Genomic DNA, 19,263 nt, shown 5'->3' on the forward strand with positions numbered 1-19,263 from the left:
ACGATTTGGAAATGGGGATGGCTCTTGTTATAATCTCAAGACATATAGAAAGTAAGTTTTCAGTTAATTATTTTTTAGCCAGTCACACTTTATTTTGCTGTTTTGAAGTTACTTAATTTTGTTCAGAGTTTCGGACTTGCCTTCATTGAATTATTTCTTTCAGTACATTATCCTGGTGGGTGAGGTAGTTTTGAGTTCTCGTGTGATGTTTCAGGGTTTGATTTGTCTTCATGCTTGTGTCATGCAAATTTACAGAACTAACACTGCGAGTGTTGCAGGAATAGATCCACACTGTCCTGTGTGTCCCAGTACACTGTCTCTCAGTACTCCCATAGAAACGGGTGAATTAGGGAGGGGACCTTTCAAGATCCTGAACACCTCATGTGTTCAGGATTCTTATTGTACATCAATTCTTATTGTACCCTTATATAGTTACAAAGTCAGTCCTTCTGATAACTAGAGTCTATGCTTTGAGATGTAACTTTTATATTTTATTTTTTCTACAGGTGCACAGCTACTGGTTAAACCACTAGTCACAGGGGATGGAGACCAAAATATTTACCTCGTGGGAGCTTCGCACTTCCGGCTGCTGCTGGGAGCTGAAACTGTGGGTTTGGTGAAGGAATGTACTGATAACTCAATGAGAACTTTTACATACAGCAGTCGAAAAACTTTCAAAGGTTTTGCGGGTAAGTATTTCTAGGGCTCTTGTGTCACTGCAGATTTATGGTTACAAAAGTCTGTAACCAATTGTGGTCTAGAAAACCAATTGTAACCAATTGTGGACTAGAAAAAAAAAAGTTGATGAACATGAGTGCAGGATTAACAGTCCATGTTATAAATTAAACTTACAGCTCCATTTCTTAAAAAACAAAAAAACTATGAATCAATTTTGGGATTTATTATACTATGACTAGCTGGGGAAAGATAGTAATATTTTTCTCTACTGTGCACAAAGCTTTTACATTCATTGAGTGTGGGGCAAGATTAGCAGAGAAACATTCCTTTTCCTTTTTAAACTGGTAATGTTGTTAAAATGGTATCTTTTTCCTTTAAAAATGCCTCCTGCATGATACCTGACCCGCTTGTGTAGTAATGGTGGAACTGGTTTTGCTCTCCAGTATTGGAGCTCCAGATTAGCTTTTTGAATACTTTCAATTTACCTACTTCAGTAACTTCTTTCACCACATTTTCAATAGAAAGGCTTTTGGTTCTATCTGAAACAGCAATAAGGATTTTTGGAAGTTGATTTTCGTTAGTATTGCTTGATTCCAATTTATTCAGCACTACTGTTGGAAAGGCTGCTGAGTCCAGTAATTGCTGGAGTGTGTTTTCTTTTGTGACCTTGCTCTCCTGAAATTAGAAAGTCTAGATATATCTGGCTGGGCCAGATATAAAGCTCCCATCTGTGTTTCTTCCATGCATTCACATTCTTAATGCTAATGTGAGTGTCACTGCTACCTGATCTTCTAGTAGCAGCTGTGACTCCCAGCTAACATACAAATCAGAAGTCATTTTCCTTCCAGTCTCTTTCACTCTCTCCCTCTTTCTTTTTTTTTTTTTTTACTTTTTTTTCCTTTTAACAGCAACATCACTTAAGTTTTGTCTAGATTGTTTCAGGCAGCTAGTTTTTGCTGGCTGTCTAATGTTACCTTATCAAAGGATAAATAATTGACATGGATTAGTTGAAACATTACATGTGTCATCCACAGAATGAAACTCTGTACCCTGTGTTTTCTTGCTAATATTTCTAGTTCTCCAAATTAAATACTATTGAATTATATATTACTGTTTATTATTTTGTTAATTAGTGTATTTAGGATCATCTGTGCTCTTATTAATTATTATAGCTCATTCTCAATCTCGTTCTTATAGCTAGGACATTAAAAAAAATCTATGGGTTGCTATCTCAAGGAAACTAGACTGCTTCCTTGATGATAAATTTCTAAGAATATTGTTGCTGTAGCTCTTTAAAATTTGTGATTTTTTTTCCTAAAGTTTCTTATCATTTCACCCTATTTCTATGTTTTTATCACAGCTAATTGTCTCAAGTGCCTTATCATTATGCTACTAGGCAGTAGGTAACAAGATAGACTTTCTGAGACTGCCAAATAGTGGGTACCTAAGTAACAGGGCAAGAGTATGTAGTAGTTTCTAAGATATTCTCCCAGCTTCCAGCAGTTTCAAGTTCAAGGTCATCTTTGTCTCTGAGGGATATCTTCCCTTAATTTACCTGTGCAGTCAAACATGCAGCAAGTTGGTTAGGGAAAGCATTTTCTTAGTATGTTCATTCTAAGTTGCTAGCAAAAATTGGTGGGCTGTAATTGTGTCACATAGTAATGTCTTTTCTGATTGTGGTTATTTTTGGTATTTCGTTTTTGCAAGAGTTGTTTTACTATGCCGCAAAATTTCATTATTTATTTTTTGATTTAGATGATAATCAGAGTTTCCTTACAATGGCAGAATGTCAGTATATCATCAAACATGAACTTGAAAATTTGAGAGCTAAAGACGAAAAAATCATCCCTGGCTATCCTCAGGCAAAGTTATATCCAGGGAAATCAATTGGTAAGTAATGTAGCTTATCGATAACTCACTCCCTTGACTTAGGAGATTGTTCATGGTGAAAAGAATTTAAGTGAAGACAAATCCTTCAGACTTCGAAGTCACGCTAACGTTATTCAACTTCGTTTTTTCTTTATGGAACTGTGTACAATGACACAAGACAATCGACGTGTTTAAAAAGAAGGAATTCCAAAAAGGCACTAAGAAACTATTTTTTATAGTGAGGATAATCAAACATTGAAACAGGGGCTTGTTGTGGAAATTCTTTTCTTGGAGAATCTCTCCACATCAAGACTGGACGAGGCCCTGGGCAGCCTGATTCAAGTTGGACCTCATCTGAGCAGGGCTTGCTACCTGGAGGCCTTGCAGAGGGTCATTCCAAATGGAGATTTTCTGAGAGACTGACTCTGTTCTTAGATACTTTTCAGTTACTCATATTTTTCAAGTATGTTGGTGTCATCAATTGGTACACAAAATATTTGTGTAAATAAATTTCTTTAATGGTAAAGCCACAAGATATAGCTGAAATAAAAATATTTCCATTCATGGCTAAGTATTTACTTTTTCTGTGAGTAGATAATGACTTGTACTTGCTTCTTTTTGGAGTAAGAATTATAATAGTGTGAACTATATTTACTGTCCCAGGGTAGATTTGTGACCTGCTGAGGATGGAAGGGGCATGCCATGAACCATCCTATTCAGTGATGTTTATATTAGATAATGGTATATTTGGATTGTCTCCTTGTAGAAGTATTGGAATTGATAATAGTGTTTCAGAGCTACCAGTTTCACAGTATAAAGGAAGATTGATTTCATTCACTTCATTTCATTTATCCTCATCCTCAGCTTTGGTTTGAGAGCTCTTCTGTTTGACAGCTAGTACTATTTTTAGGGTGGCTGGAATAGTCCATTGGCACAGATGTTACAATTCTCCAAGAGCCACTTTATCACTTAATATCTCTGGGCCGTTTTGATAAAAGTGTATTAAATCATTAGTGTTAGTTGCCTAGGTAGGCAGTGTCTGTGAATATCAGTGATTCAAGAAAAGCATGTAAATATTAGATATCAGATGAGTTTGCATTGTTAGCTTTTTATAGAGGCAGGCATTTTCATCTAACTGCTAATGTCTCCCCTGTCCTATTTTTGAATTTATTTTCTTTTCAGTATTTTCACAGTTGTTACTTTAAGAGCAGTTTATTAATGGTTTATCAGCATAGATAGTATTGCTAGCAAAAGCTAAACACAAGTTGTAGAGTATTGGTGTTGTTTCCAGCAGAGTTGCCTTGCAATTTACAGATTAGTATGAATTGATCATTCAAAAATGTTTTTAGTGCTCTAAAGTAAATATAATAATGGTGCTTGCATTTTAGTCTTTGTTTGATATTTGCTATTTTAGCTTAGTTTGGTGTATCTTCCTTTGTTCAAATGTAATAACCTGACCTAATAATTAGTGAGGTAAAAGTTTCCCCACATAGCCATACGTGCTGTGTGAGTTTTGACCTGTAGCACTGCTTGTTACTCAGGCTGCAACTGATGATAGTACCAGCTTTTGTCATAGTTGTGTATAGATATGTAAAGACTATTCTTTTTCTTACAGCGAACAGCACTTCAACATACTCTTTCTAGAAAAAAAGTAAAACTCATGCTGTCTTTAATAGATAATGTTTAATTAACATGCAGGTATTTTATGTACTTCAAAGATCTGAATACTTAATTAACTTTTATTCAAATAAATTGTAGGTTTGCTAAGTATACAGTATAATCCATTTGCACACACATTAATTTTGCTTTGCTTTAATGGTGTGCGCTTTTTTTAAAATAATTATTTTCTTCTAGTGAGAAGATTATTGACCAATGGTATCCTCATTCAGATTTTTCCACTGCATGACCAAGAAGAGTTGAAGAAGCTTCGGCACACCTGGTATGGTCGAGTCAAAATTGGCTATCAGCCTTTAGGTATGTGAACATTTACTCCATTGCAAATAAAGTGCAAGGAGATTTTTTCTGTTCAGATTCTGTGGGAAGGCCAAAAACCATTCCCAACTTCTGCTCCATCACATAGCTACTAGAGAAGCAACGCTTCCATTGCCTGTAGTTTTACTATGTTATGTCAACTTATTGACTGCAGCTCATCTCTTCTAGTATCACCTTTCTGCAGTAAGTTACTTTATTGGGCATTGGACATTCGCAAGGATTTTTTAATGCATGGCCTTAGGAATTCTGTGCCTTAAGTCTTTAGTTATATTTTCATAATTTTGGGGGGCAATTCGAAGTCTCACCATCTGCAGTGTTACCCTGTCTCATAGCACTGAATCTTAAGATATAAGAAGGAAGAAAAGATCTTGTATAATCGTTCCCCTTGAATGAAGGGGAGCAGGGAAGATGCAGTCTGCAAAGCTGAAAGACTTCCTGGAATTGACTTGGACTAGTAAAGGAGAAGAGCAGGGGGTTGAGACCCAGTACTGACCAGGTTCTTTTAGATATTCCACATGTGAAGGGTGCAAAGTGTGTCTACTATTAGATTTAATTATTTGAAAATACTTCATGTTACACAAGATTTTGAAAAATCCCAAAAATAGGAAAACAGAGATTTGGGAGTTGGCCTGGGTCTTTTCCTAAGAGACCTTTTTGAGGTCTTTTCCTAAGCTATAGGAAGTTAAAGATCTATCTCAGTAATGCCCTGCCTCCACAGTATTTAATTGTAACTTGTCTCTTGTTTACACAGTGGAGTTTATTTGAAAGTTCATGGGTATTCAGTACCGATCAAAGTAAATCACAGAAACCCTGTTATACATGCACTGATTTAGGGACCTCTTTCATGTGATGTCTCTGGAAAGTGAAATGATGCTAATGATCACCACTTAAGAGACTGGCCATTATGAACTTACACCGTGGTGTTCTGCAAAGCACATCGTACCATAAGGATATTCTGTTATTACACACAAGCTTTTGTGTGTAATTTGGTGGAGAACACTAGCGATGTCAATTCAGAGGTCATCAAGCCATGGCTGTTTATTATGTTGGTGATTGTACAGCAGCAGCCTGTAAGTGTAAAGTATCTGGGCTTCCAGGGAGGAAAAGGTAAAGAGACTTTGGTCTAGACTTTGGTTTGCTAAGTATTCCTAGGTCTTATGTGGTGTCGTTTCTAGATAATAGTCCTTTTGGCCCTGAACAAACAGATAAAAAAAAACAAATAACAAGAAACAAATATGAGAAGCTTCAGAAATCAGCTGTCAGTCCTTCTTAAATTTTCACTCTGTCTTATCTATTCACTAATAGATTCTGCTTTCAAGAAAGCTAGTGTTTTTCCTCTGGATATTTGGTGCTGTTATTGCAGGTATTGAGATATTTGACTTCCCTACCATCATTTGTATATGTTTTTGTATATATGTGTCGTATATGCACACACAGAGGCATGCACACATGCATGCACACATTTAATTTAAACAGCTATCCTGAGCTTCTGGAACATGGGAGAAGGAGGAATAAAAAAGCAATAATATTGTCTTGGATATTTAGAAAACTGAAATTTGGGCCATGGGTTTCATGTAAAGTCAACTTTGATATTATACTTACATCTGCGTTAAGTGTAGGCTTAATTGATTTGTTTTTTTTTCTCTGCAGATGAAATACGCTGCTACTTTGGTGAAACCATTGCTCTCTATTTCGGCTTCTTAGAATACTTCACATTTGCACTGGTTCCAATGGCTGTCATTGGAATTCCATATTACGTGTTTGCATGGGAGGACTATGATAAATATGTGATGTTTGCCACATTCAATCTCCTTTGGTCCACTGTAATCCTGGAAGTTTGGAAGCGGTTGTGTGCAGTGATGACGTACCGCTGGGGGACCCTGCTGATGAAGCGCCAGTTTGAAGAACCGAGGCCAGGATTCCATGGTGTCCTGGGAGTAAATCCCGTCACCGGGAGGGAGGAACCAGTGTACTCCAGTATTAGAAGACAGTTACGAATTTATCTGGTATCCTTGCCATTTGTGTGCCTTTGCCTCTACTTCTCCCTGTATGTGATGATGATTTACTTTGACTTGGAGCAGTGGGCTCTGGATTATCACAAGGAGAATGAATCTAACTTCAGCAGCTTGATGCTGTTTGTTCCCAGCATCATCTATGCTATTGTGATTGAAATCATGAACCGCATCTACCGGTATGCTGCTGAATTCCTAACATCATGGGGTAAGAAACATATTTACTCTTCCTTTTGCTTAGAAGTGTAGAATTCCCTTGAATGTAGAATGTTTAAGATTTAGTAGTCTTAGTAGAATACATTATGTATGCATGCGTAGACTATGTATGAGTTCTTGTTCACTGGGAAAAGAGGGTCATTTTAACTTACGTTTCTTGTTTCCAGTATACTGAGGCTGCAGTTTCAGTTTGATTTGATTTGTGTCTGGGCTGCTGACAAGAGGGATGATTCTATCTTCCCTCTAATGCAGAAGTTCCCCTTCCCTGTTTTTCCTTTGTTTGGCAGTATTAGCCATAGTGTTGACAAAAGAGAAGAGGTTACAATGTAAGAATTCAGAATTCAAAGCTGGATGGTAGGAAGGACTGTCCTGACAGCTCACATCTGGAGTGCTGTGAAACAACAATCTCAATTTGATGAATATATCTTAGTCTACTCATAAAGCCTTAGAGAAGACAGACACTGAGTTAGCAGCATAAAAATCTACAAACATTACTAAATTGTGCTATGTGGAATTGTGTGCATAGGATACATTAAAGATCAACATTTCACTTCCCTACCAGAGATTTTGCCATTAGGCATCCTGAAAAAAAGGAGGAATGTTGTAACATTGCTTTCATTTTTTCACTCTGTGTACTTGATTATATATAAAGATTGGGCCTTATGTTTTGTTATCAAGCATCACCATAGTGAATTGATAGTGGTTGTTTTCAGCCTTAGCACTTCTATGGACATGCACACTCAATTTCAGACCACATTAATAGATGAAGCTAATGCACATTTAAGTGGTTTGTGTAGCTCAGCATCATGATTTCACTTAGAATGAAATACAGATCATTGAAGGTGCAGACCCAGAAAATTAACCTGAGACAGACTAAGGAGAAGGGAATAGAGAAGACAAATGGAAAGTAGTTTGGAAGCAGGGGTTAGTTATAGGTTAGTTATGTGCGCCAAAGTCATTTGCTCAGCAAGTTGAACCTGATAGCATCCGTAGTAAAGGAAAGCAAGCTCTTAATTTGCTTATGACTGTCCAAAGATTACTTTGGACTTTTAACATTAATTAGTAAAGTCGTATGTGAGTCTGAGTTGACTGCCTTGTTTCATTTTTTTATTATATTGCAAGGAAAAGCCTTTATGCAAAATGCCAAGTTGTGCTGATCAGGCAGACTGAAATGCTTTGAAGAGGTAACCATGTTAGCTTGGGATATGGAAAAGGATAACTTTGTTTATGTGGTGTCCTACCCCAGGTAGTTAGCCTCTATTTTATTGCTTAATAACTTAATAGGAACACTGTGCTAGCATGGCAGTACTTGTGCTGACACCTGAGATCATCGTTCTGGCTGCACTCACAAAAACGTGCTGAGTTGACGTCCTGCCCTCACTAAAAAGGGGGGCTCCCACTTCGAAGGTCCTTCCTTCTTTCCCCCATTCCTTGTTCCTGGCAGCATGCTTCTAGCTTATTCATGGCCCTTAGGTTTTTTGGACTCTTGTGTGAGTCATACTCACCTGGAGAAAAATTACTGGGAGAGGGTGGAGTAAGAGTGGGAAAGAAGTTGGGTTAATGGATTTGCTCATGGGAGTGTTTGACAAATGGTAGAGTTAGAACTAGCAATTCCTGGTTTGAATCCAACTCTGTACCGTTATTTTTCATAACACGTTATGATCAGTTTTGCATTTGATTTCAACCGAAGGAAAATAGACTAGGCACAATTTAGTGCTGAGTAGTGACTTCTTTTTTTCGGTTATAAAACAGCTGTCCTAAGTAAGAAAGATATTGTGAGAGAGAGAGAGACTTCGCAGTAGAAAAAAACACTAGTGCTGTAGCCAAAAATAGTGTATCAGTATTGTATATCAGATGCACGTAACAGGTTGAAGTGAGATACTGGTACAGCATAAATTCTTTTCCCCAGGAAGTGTTGCGGGATCAATTCCCTAAAAACAATTCCTTAAATAGTTTCTAAATAGAGGAAAAATGCTTGTTAACTTTTTTGAATAACTTGGTATCTGATAAATGATATGTGCTTTTGCTGTTTGCTAATTAATAATTTTGTTAATATTTTAGAAAATCACAGGCTGGAGTCTTCATATCAGAATCACTTAATTCTGAAGGTTTTAGTAGTAAGTATGTAGTGTAAGCGGCTTTTAAAGTTTATTTAAAATGACTACTTGTTATATGTCGTATTAATGCTTTCCTAGCATTCCCTGTCTGTCTATAAATCTATGTAATCTCAAATGCTAGCATGAAAATCAGGCAAATAGGAAAAAAACTTTCTCCAATTTCAGAGCTTGATTATGATTTTCATTAAAATATTTAAAAATAAAGAATGTTTCTCTAAGTCATAAAACATCTAGAGTTGAATAAAGATAAAATACAACTAACATTGTATTGGAATATAACTGTACATAGTAAGAGCTGTATAGTACACTGGATATGTTTTGATAAAATAATTCCTTGAAAACTTAAGACCAAAATGAGTCCCTTTTATTGCATTGCTTCTGTGAAAATTGCTCCAAAAAAAGATGTTAAGTAGATGGTGACAGGTAATTTTAATGTCCATATTTCATAATTGAAGTATAGTTCTCCTTGCTTGTAGACACTGCTTGAGGAAAGCAGTAAGCTTACCTACTCAAAATATGAATAGGATAAATATAAAAAAAAAAAAAATCTAATCTAAATGTTAAAAATGGTAGAAAATATTTTAATGGACTGTTTTGATTTGCATGGAAGCTATTATTATTAAAGTTAGATGATATTCTGTAATTGTTCTCAGGTCATGAACTTTAGATTGAGTAGTAATAACAAATATTTTTATTTTCAGTTCAACTTCTTAAATTGTTTTGCATCTCTGTTCTACATTGCTTTTGTCCTGTTTGATATGAAGCTTTTGAGACAGGTGAGTTCCAAGAGCATCTGAGAATACTGGTGCAGCTAGGAAACTAAAGGATTGATTGAAGTTTTAAGATTTGTTTTTCTAAGTATATTGTTACATTCATTTTCATGCTAATATTTTCTTAAATTCCAGTTCCATATTTCATTTCCTTCTGCACAGTTGCAGAAGAATAATACAACAAGATAGAATAATTCTTTCCTTCTGTGTAAACAAATAATTGTTTTCAAATTAATTGATTATTCCCTGGCATGAAAGGCTGGAAATTTTCATTTCCTCATTCTTTCTACATTAGAAAATGTTCTTCTTGAGGCACTTGCTAAATTTATGTCTACAGTGAGTGTCTACTGAGAATAAATGAGGAGAAAAATAATTTGATTTCTCTAAAGAAATCTTCAGAAAAAGTAGGCCCGAGAGTATACAGTGGGAGCAGCCCTGAGGGTAAACAAGGGGAGTAGGACTGAGGGTAAACAGGGAGTAATAAGCCTGAGGGCCTACTGATGTAGGTTAAAAAGGCAGGTTACGAGTGATAAAATTATCATAATCTCATGGAGTATTGAATGTCTTAAAGATTACAGAAAAATGACCTTAATTTGCTTTACATTTTTCCAAAACTTTTTCAATTTTTTTCTGAAATATTGTTGAAAGAAGTACAATTATTGTGAGTTATGTAATCAGAAGGAAAACATCGTTCTTGTTTAGGACATCTCCTGTAGTGCTTGAGAGCTGTTGCTGTCCCTACTTCATAGCAAGGTCTTTTCTGTCAATACCATCCAGATGGCCGTTCTCAGGGTCTGTCTAAATATGGTTTTTCCTGAGAACAGGCCCCACCCTGGTGCGTTCACCTCCCTATTTGTTCCCTCTTGTTCTCCTCCCATTGCTTTTCAGTGTTTTTTTTTTCTCAGTTCAACTCTCTCATTCCATCAGTTTATCTCATTCCATCAGTTTATCTCAGAAAGAAAACAAGGTGTATAAGCCCACTCCAAAGTACTGCTGTTTGATTTTTCCTGTTTTAATCATGTTTGAATTGTTTTATGTATTCATAACATTTGTCTTAAGTAGTATTTTGATATATAGAAGACACAAGGTCAAACTGTAAGTGACCTAGGCATAGAGTGAGGGTAAAGAGTGATTTGGAGATCAATCTGAATGCGACTCTGTGCCACGTGCTCTGGGTGTCCCTGCTTGAGCATGGGGATTGAACTAGATGATCTCTAGAGGTCCCTTCCAACCTCAACCATTCTGTGAATCTGTGAGGCACAAATAATCCCCTGTGTATTTTCCAAAGCTCTACACAGTGATAATTCCTTTTTTTTTAAGAGATTTAATTTCTCTTGCCTGAGAGACTGATAAGCTTTTTGTGTAATTCCACTGGTATTGTTGGTATGTGTGCACCTTTACCCTACATTGAACTTTGTAGAAGTTGGAGAACCAGATTCACAGAACATTTAGGTATCCAACCCCTATTTAGCCCTTGTCAGCAGACAGCAAAGAATGGGACCTGGAGCAGCTATTCTCATTGTATACTGTTTTTTGGATTTGGTGGGTGGTCTGCTTTCTCCTGCCATAGCCACTTACAGCATTACTGAAATGCACAAAATTTGAATGCTGATAGGTTTATCACAGATGTGTTAATTTCTTTTTTTTTTTTTCTTTTTAGAGCTTGGCCACTTTGCTGATAACTTCACAGATCCTTAATCAGTTTGCAGAAGCCTTCCTGCCTTACTGGCTTCAAAAGAGGCATAAGAAGAGGATGAAGAAAAAGATGTATTCACAGAAAACAGATACGGACCTTTCATTAGTTGAGCAAGTCAACTTGGAGAAAGAAATGGGCACTTACTTTGTATGTTGTATATGTATTGTTATAGTAGAGATTGTTAGATTGTAGGCTGCTGAAAAGCAGCCTCAGTGTGGTGCTTTGGAATTGAAAAAAGATATTTTATTTTTGAAGGGAATTTGAATATATGTTGAGAAGATTAGGGGTTTGAACAGTGGTCACAATAAGTTCCTTGGAAACATAAGAGCAAAACACAGTAAGAAGTTGTTTGCTCTCATTACAAAATGTGCTAGCATTTTTTTGTTTCTGAAATGTTTCATAATTTCAGTCTTTTTGAGTAAGCTACTCTTCTGGACACCCCTTTAGTGTCAAAATTATCCCTTGCAAGTGAAAGTGCAAGTGAAAGCCCCATGTTTTTTCTTATGGGTGGGACCTTGTGATTCTTTACTTCATAATCAAATTTTTTAGTGCATTGACCATATGCCAGCTGCTGTGTTTGCCAGACTCAGCAATGTAGGGAGGTTTTAGAGTTTCCTTTCCATAATGTATCAATATTTGCAGAGTTCTATGAAACAAAATATATTCCCTCTTACTAAGAGGTAGATGCTATTCAGGACACTCTTAAATAGAAACTTCTATTCCTATCAGTAGTAGCACTACCTGCACGTCTTAAAAATCATCTAGCTTATTTATTTTTCACCACATCTCCTGATTGTTTGTTGCTCTGTCTGTCAGCAGTTTCTGCGTTTGTGTCTCCCTTTAGCATGGGTTTAGAGAATGTTTATTCCTTACTTAAATCTGACATTCTGGCTCAGTCCCACGGATGTTTATACTGTCACAATTGAAGCTGAGGCTGTATGAACTGCGGTATTTGTAGGCTTCTGCAGTTTTGTCCTCATGGTCCCAGCTATATTTCTGGCACTCTCTTGTGCTAGATCTCGCAGACAGCTTAGTCTTCACTAAGATGACATCAGAAATCTGACATAGAAAACTGACTAGTTTTTCTGGCTATAGTTGACAACTGCATGAGCCAGTGCAGCCTAAATGAGCGTTTGTCTGTTGTCTGGCCTGGCAGCTTATTTCCAGCTTCTTCGCTCTTCTGCTGTCAGTATTGTTTTTTACAGCTGTATGGTGCACTGGATCAGGAAGCTGGGAAAGAACAGCTGAACCTAAACAAAGTTTAAACAAAGTATACCTGAAAGAAATATATGTGTAATATATGCCTTGAGTCTTCAAGGGACAAGGAATCAATCACTTGGCATGGTCATGAGAGGACTGTTCTGATTTAGGTTTTTTGGTTTTTATGTTTTATTTTTTTCTTCTCAGTGATGATAACTTAAGGTTATCAGTGGATCTGCAGCGTGAATGGAATGGGACACTATTATGTGGGGCTGGGAACAGGAATGAGGGAGGTTCTTGAAGCTAGTATTACTGCTTGAAGCTCTTGCTTTTTGAAACTACAGACTACACACTCCTCCTCCTTCCTGGTTGTATTCCAGTTGCATTAACCTCCTACCTGTTAACTTGCAGCAAACCAGGCAGCATCAAGATGAGACAGTTTTTTCTTTGTTGTTTTTAAGATTTAGCAACTACAAATTTAGTTTCCTCCTTATCATGAGCCAAAAAAATTTAGGACATAATTACATGGCCCTATTATCACTGATAATTTATCTCAGAAAATGTATTTCCCAGTAAATTATCATCCCTTCATCCTCCACTTACTGCTTTGAATTTTGTTTTGGGGTTTTGTATGTTTTTATTGTGTTTAACTGACAGTGGAATTCATGCCTTACTTTTCTGTAGGAGGTGATAAAATGGATGTCAGTGTGTATGTTAAGGCTATGCAGACTAAGTGGCCGACTTGCTTGTTCAGATGCTGCAAGCAGTCATCAGAGTTTTAAACTGATATATACTTCCACAGAATAGGAATTATATGTAAATATTGTACCCTTTATGTGAAAGGTAGCAAATAGCACAGTTTGACATTTGTTTTTAATGTGGTATCAGATTCCTTTCTTCCTGCTTAAAGTGCCTTGAATTAGGAAGATGAAAAAGAAATACTACCTTTACAGCTGGAAAATTGTGTAAATATTAATACTTTCATTCTTATGGGAGTGCTGGAATTTCTTGCATTTTATACAGTAGGAAATAGATATACAGCCAAAGAGCGTACCTGTATCTCACAAGGGAGAACACAGCAGAAATCCCCAAATTAGTATCTGTCAGAGCCTGGCAGTTCGGCACCATGCCATGCACGTACACCAGGGCGTTTCCAAAGCTGTGTGTTGGTGCTTGGCATGGATTGTACCTGACCTAAAGGGCAGTAGCCCTCAGACCTGAGTGTCTCTGGTCTTGAGGGGACCCAGCAAGCAGGGCAGTGGTGGAGTTATGACTTGACTTTGGAAGCATACACTTGAAGTCTCAGTTTTAGTTTAAGGTGTTGTGTCTTTACGGCCTCAGTTTATTTCTGATCTGAAGGATTTAAATTGTTCTGTGTGTGTGACTGGGCAGTATAAAAAGAGTTTTGTTCTCAAGCAGTGAGCTGTTAGCAAGTAATAGTATTTCTATGATTACATCTGTCACAAGGGGGAAGCATTTGACTATATTTAGTAAGTAATATTTGCAGGCATCTTGACAGAATTCTGTATTTCAGTCCCTTTTTTGTTTTTCTTCCTTTACTTTCTATTTGATATTTAGTTTTTCTTTTACATTTGTCCTTTTTCTCTCTCTCAGATATCTCTAGACCTTAACTCTGCTTAAGATCTGAAAGCTTCAGTCTGTCTTTTTTATTATGTTGCTTCTCTGCTAGTTCATTTTCTCCACAAATTTCTTTTGTTTTGTTTCTTTCCTGCTATGGTTTGTTATATGCTGCTTTCTCACTGGGAGAAGGAAAGAAGAGCAAGTTGATGATAGCACAGTTTGAATTTTGTTCTTAAAATTGAATCATACTCTTATTTTCATGCATAAAATATCACAAATTAAGTAGGGGAAAGATAAGCACTCTTCTTTTATCTGTGCTCTGCTGTGTTGAGAGTCACAGTTGAGTACAGTCTAAGGAAATGTGAGGAAGTAAATGAGAGGAAGCAGCAGGAATAGCCTGCGGTTTCCAGAAGGAGGAACAGAAGGGGAAGCTTTGCTCCTTGCCTGCAGCACACGCCTGAGAAGGTGACAGCAGGGACAAATATGTGACTGTCACTCTAGTGAATGTTGCTGCCCAAATGTCCTTAGGGAGATCTAGATCTAGCTGAAACTCTTGAGTTCATGTGAAACATTTCTGGGGAAAAATCTAAATGGTTTTAAAGGTTGAGTAGTTTTTTGAGGTCTAGCATGCAGAGCAGTTTATGCTATGTTCTTTTGTAAATAAATGCTGCAGTCAGGGAGAACTGTTATTAATATTATAAAACACACATATAAACATGTCTTACAACCTACCTGTATACACTTAGCAGTTAAGAACTCATGCTCTTGGTTCCAAGATCACGTGATAGATGCTTTGCAGTTTTGGCAAATACTGGCTTTGCTGGAGCTCATTATTCCATTTAGATGACAGTGCTGAATCCTGTCATTGCAGCCTCCAAGTGGGGAACTAATTCTGATCTACCATTTTAAAATAAACAAGCAGAAATACCAGAAAAAAGGTCACCTACCTCCCAAACTACCATTTTGGTTAGGACTTTCATAGTCTAAGTTATTAGGAATCCTGTCATCATGCTGCTGTTATGAGAATGTTCTGCCTGTTTAAATATATGCTGCTGTTTTCCTGTCCCATATTCTTTCAATGACTTTAACTGACATACTCAGGAGCTTGAATAGAGATGACTCTGTTCAGTTGCTTCCTCTAATAAGGACAAGTAGTGTGAATATTGCAGAAAGTGCATTAGACGAGAAGAAAAACTCAAATTTCTATGAGGTTTAGGATAATTAATAATTCCAAAATAACTGTAGGTAGCATCTTTTGTTTTCTGTCACAAGAGACTTGCATAAAAACTGATTAGGAGTGAAGAAGCTTGCATAAGATTGTATTTTTAATTCTGTTTTCTTCATATGTTTTTGGTGTGGATAAAAGGTATTCTTTTTTTTTACCCTTATTTTTCAGGGTACTTTTGATGATTACTTGGAGCTGTTCTTACAGTTTGGCTATGTGAGTCTGTTCTCATGCGTTTACCCATTGGCAGCCGTCTTCGCAGTGCTAAACAACATCACAGAGATCTACTCTGATGCCTTAAAAATGTGTAGAGTTTACAAGCGTCCGTTTGCAGAACCCACAGCGAATATAGGTGTTTGGCAGGTAACTTTTGCTTATTTGTAATTTTTTTTTGCTATTAAGTGAAGAATCACCAAATATGCTTAAACTACGTGTTTGACCCATCTGTGTTTTTTAAATTTTAATAGGTTTGTTGTCAGTCTTTCTTCTTCAGTGCCTTAAGATACAATCCAACTGTGCTTATTGTTATAGAGTTTCCAGGCATGTGACATTTTCACTTGTCTTTGGAAAGAAAAAAAAATCCTGCCTGTAGTCCCTAAATATGTATATATTGTACTACTGTTGCAGTTGTAAGAAGGCAAGGCTGCCCTACACTGTCAGGTACTCTTTGCAGCCTATGAATTAGTCTTGGAAGCACAGAGCTCTGCAAGGGTTTAAAAAACTGAACGTGGGTTAAGTGCTTGGACACCTAACCATGCTGAGCTATGTGCTCTTTTATGGTTAAGCTAGCTGATTTAAATCTAATAATTTAAATCAAATTTTAACATGTGAGCTTATGACTGAATTATAGGCACAGATTGAAGAAGGAGTCTTGCTAAATAATTTCATGCTGGTAGTGCTGGGTTGAGTGCTGGGATTTCCTGTTCCCCGTTGCTTGATTCATTAATTGTTCTAATACTGACAAGTTTGGGGCCTGCTGATGAGATGGTAGCAGAGTACTGATCCAGACTGAAAATAACCCCGAAAAACCCTTTCCAAAACCAGAGGGTGCCATGAGAAAAAAAAAAAAAAAAGATATTAAATCATATCTAGAGATTTTAGTGATCTGATAATGAGTGTGAAGTAAGTAGAAGGAGACATCTAGGGGATGGTTATTTCTGATTTTGCTTAGCAACTCTTCCAGTGATATATACAGGAGACAAAGGGCACAATAATTTTTCCTTATTTTGGAGATGTTGTAAATGTTGTTCACAAATGAAAAAAATGGAAAATAGCAAAGGTGAAATCAGGAAATATATGAAACATGTATTGTAAAAAGGGCAAACTAATTATTCTAAACTCTGTTAATTAGATCTATATAGAAATTAATGAAATGAAATTATAGCAGAAGGGTTTTAATATTAAAAGGCATTAAAATGTGTAAATAAAAACCTGACTATATTTTAATATCTTGTGCATTCTGTCAGTCCAAGTCTATGCTGTCAACATCTTGATGGCCTAGCTGTATTGGTCAGAAGTGTGATCACTGGCTTAATGAGGCTGTGGTTGTGCCTGCTCCCTACCCCAAATTAGAGGAAGAGCTCAGAGTTGCCAGGGGACCTTTGTGATTTTCTAAAACTTGTTATCAAACAATCCTATGTTACAGAGCTCTAAGGATTAAAGAAAAAGTTAAAATAATGGCCCTCCTGATGATCAGAAGAATAGAGAGGGATTTCTCAAAGCAATTTGGGGATTGGTAAATGACAGAAAATGGTCATAACTGTAGTCTCATTTTGCTTTATTTCAGCTGGCTTTTGAAACTATGAGTGTCATATCAGTGGTTACTAACTGCATATTAATAGGGATGTCTCCACAAGTGAATGCCCTTTTCCCAGACTCAAAAATGGACCTCATTTTGACTGTGGCATTTGTAGAGGTAGGTCTGACTTCTAATACTAAATATGTTTTAGTAGCAAATAACATTCACAACATTTACAATGAAATTATACCAGGCAGTAGATCTATTTTCTTCCATTAAAAAGAATGAAAATTTCACTATTAGACATGCTTCAAAGTCTTGCCTTTTAATCTGTGCTTTATGTGTTCTCATGTAGTGTGAGTTGGCAACTATTGTTACCATACTTCTTCATGCAGCATTTCACAAAACACTATGTATTTGTTGCTTCATGTATTTCAAGAAGAATTTAATACACGAACTGGATATTCCTCTATTTAGTTCATGACCCGAGGCTATCTATTAGGACCCTTCTATGTCAGCCTTAGAGTTGCTACCTGTAAGGCTTATCAAAAAACCGTTTAGAGATAAGCAGTGTCTTTTGAAAGTAGTACCTGTGTGGTCAGCTTTAAAGTTATGTAATTCAAAGCTGTGTAAACGTGTTCTGTGTAATCACTGAAATCACAAGATTTTGTCCTTAGGTATCTTTGGGAACTTTGTTGTTTTGCACTGTTTTGACTTTAAGCTTGTTGTTTAGCTCTTAAGAATTGCATTACTTTTCTGGGACAAATCTATGTCTAGTTTCTGAATTGCCTTGTAAGCATCTAACAGGAGCACATACATACATTTTTGTGATGACTATTACAAGGCTATGCAATGAATTATGAGCTTGCTTTGAATTTCACTTTCTAGGCTTTAAGGCTGGCAGAGTTAACTCTGAAAATATGAAACAGATGTCACCTGGCTTAGTGACTTGCAAGTCTTCTGACAATCTAGTGTATTCATATATCAGTCATGTGTGATCATTTGCATTAAGCTGAATGAAGTACTTTTTAATATAAAACTATTTTGGGCAATTTAACTATAATATTGTAATTAGATTATTTGTCGGCAGCATATCCAGACACATTATACTATGAAAGTACATGACTAAATATAAGTGGAGTTTTTTTTTAATGTCAAGCAAGCTACCTACCTTGTGGTTAGGCCTCTCCTTCTTGGTAGGCTGTAAGAAAGAGAATGCCGGTATTTTTTCTCTCCAAATTTAAATCTTGCTTATGTGCACTCCTTTAGAAGATAGAACATAAAGCATGATGATGAGGTGGCTCTAGGAATTCCTTTTTTGTATTATGTCAAAGACTGATGCTGAATGGGGCAGGGTTTATTACAAGCTATTTATTGTCCAAAAATGGAGGACAAACCCCAGAAAAATCTTTTAATACCATTTAGATATACTGTTTCCAGCATTGTATATCATGTGATTTGGATCATAAATAATTCCCAAGCTGTTAAGAATGAAAGTTAAAGTTTTTCCAGTTGCCTGAGGTTCAGTCTTTCTGTATTTTTTAAAACTTCCAATATTGAACAACTTTACAGGCTTTGGATTTTTTTTAAGACAGAGGATCAGAAAATAGTATAGGGGATACAATTTTGCAATAAATTTGTGCCATGAATTATGAATTTCATAGAGTTTTTGGAATCCAAAAGAGTTTTCTAAGTGAAACAAAATCTATATAATATACAAATGTTTATCAAAGATATACATAACTATATAATTTTATATATAAATTTTATCTCTAAAAATGAGCACAGTTGTGCTTTTCACATCTTTTGAAGACAGCTTCCATTGGCACTTAAATGTGTTCTTAGCTGCAGGAATAATTTTTATCAGTAGTCGTCTTTTCAGGTTAAAGCACTTCTTACAGTAGTTAAAGAAGGGAGAATGACTAGATGTTGTGGTCCCACGATCAGGCTCAGCAGCAACAGGAATTGATGGCAAACTAAAGAAATGAGGCTATTTATACCTCTGCTTCCTGAGTGTTTATTTTGACTTTATCCATTATACTCCCACTGTCTTTTGTCTGGTACATGGTGAATTGAGTGAGTGAACCGGGTTTGTGCTGGGTTCAGCTAATGGGACTTTAGCACCACTGACTTCCTCTAGATGAGGAATAGTAACTAGGATGTGAGTGC

At 36.5% G+C, this 19,263-nt stretch overlaps 1 protein-coding gene across 3 annotated transcripts in view; it reads left to right on the plus strand.

Moving 5' to 3' along the window:
- ANO10 (anoctamin 10) overlaps positions 1–19,263 on the plus strand; it is a 93,384-nt gene that overhangs the window by 3,340 nt on the left and 70,781 nt on the right. For all 3 annotated transcript variants that reach the window (XM_026045548.1, XM_026045549.1, XM_026045547.1), the window contains exons 3-11: positions 507–689; positions 2,434–2,568; positions 4,402–4,521; positions 6,190–6,759; positions 8,829–8,884; positions 9,586–9,660; positions 11,315–11,497; positions 15,528–15,719; positions 17,143–17,271. In XM_026045548.1, the coding sequence (XP_025901333.1) occupies positions 507–689; positions 2,434–2,568; positions 4,402–4,521; positions 6,190–6,759; positions 8,829–8,884; positions 9,586–9,660; positions 11,315–11,497; positions 15,528–15,719; positions 17,143–17,271 (1,643 nt within the window). The remainder of the gene's footprint in view (positions 1–506; positions 690–2,433; positions 2,569–4,401; positions 4,522–6,189; positions 6,760–8,828; positions 8,885–9,585; positions 9,661–11,314; positions 11,498–15,527; positions 15,720–17,142; positions 17,272–19,263) is intronic.

The sequence above is a fragment of the Nothoprocta perdicaria genome, unplaced genomic scaffold (assembly GCF_003342845.1).
Source record: "Nothoprocta perdicaria isolate Ctin4 unplaced genomic scaffold, notPer1 scaffold_40, whole genome shotgun sequence".
NCBI lineage: Eukaryota > Metazoa > Chordata > Aves > Tinamiformes > Tinamidae > Nothoprocta > Nothoprocta perdicaria.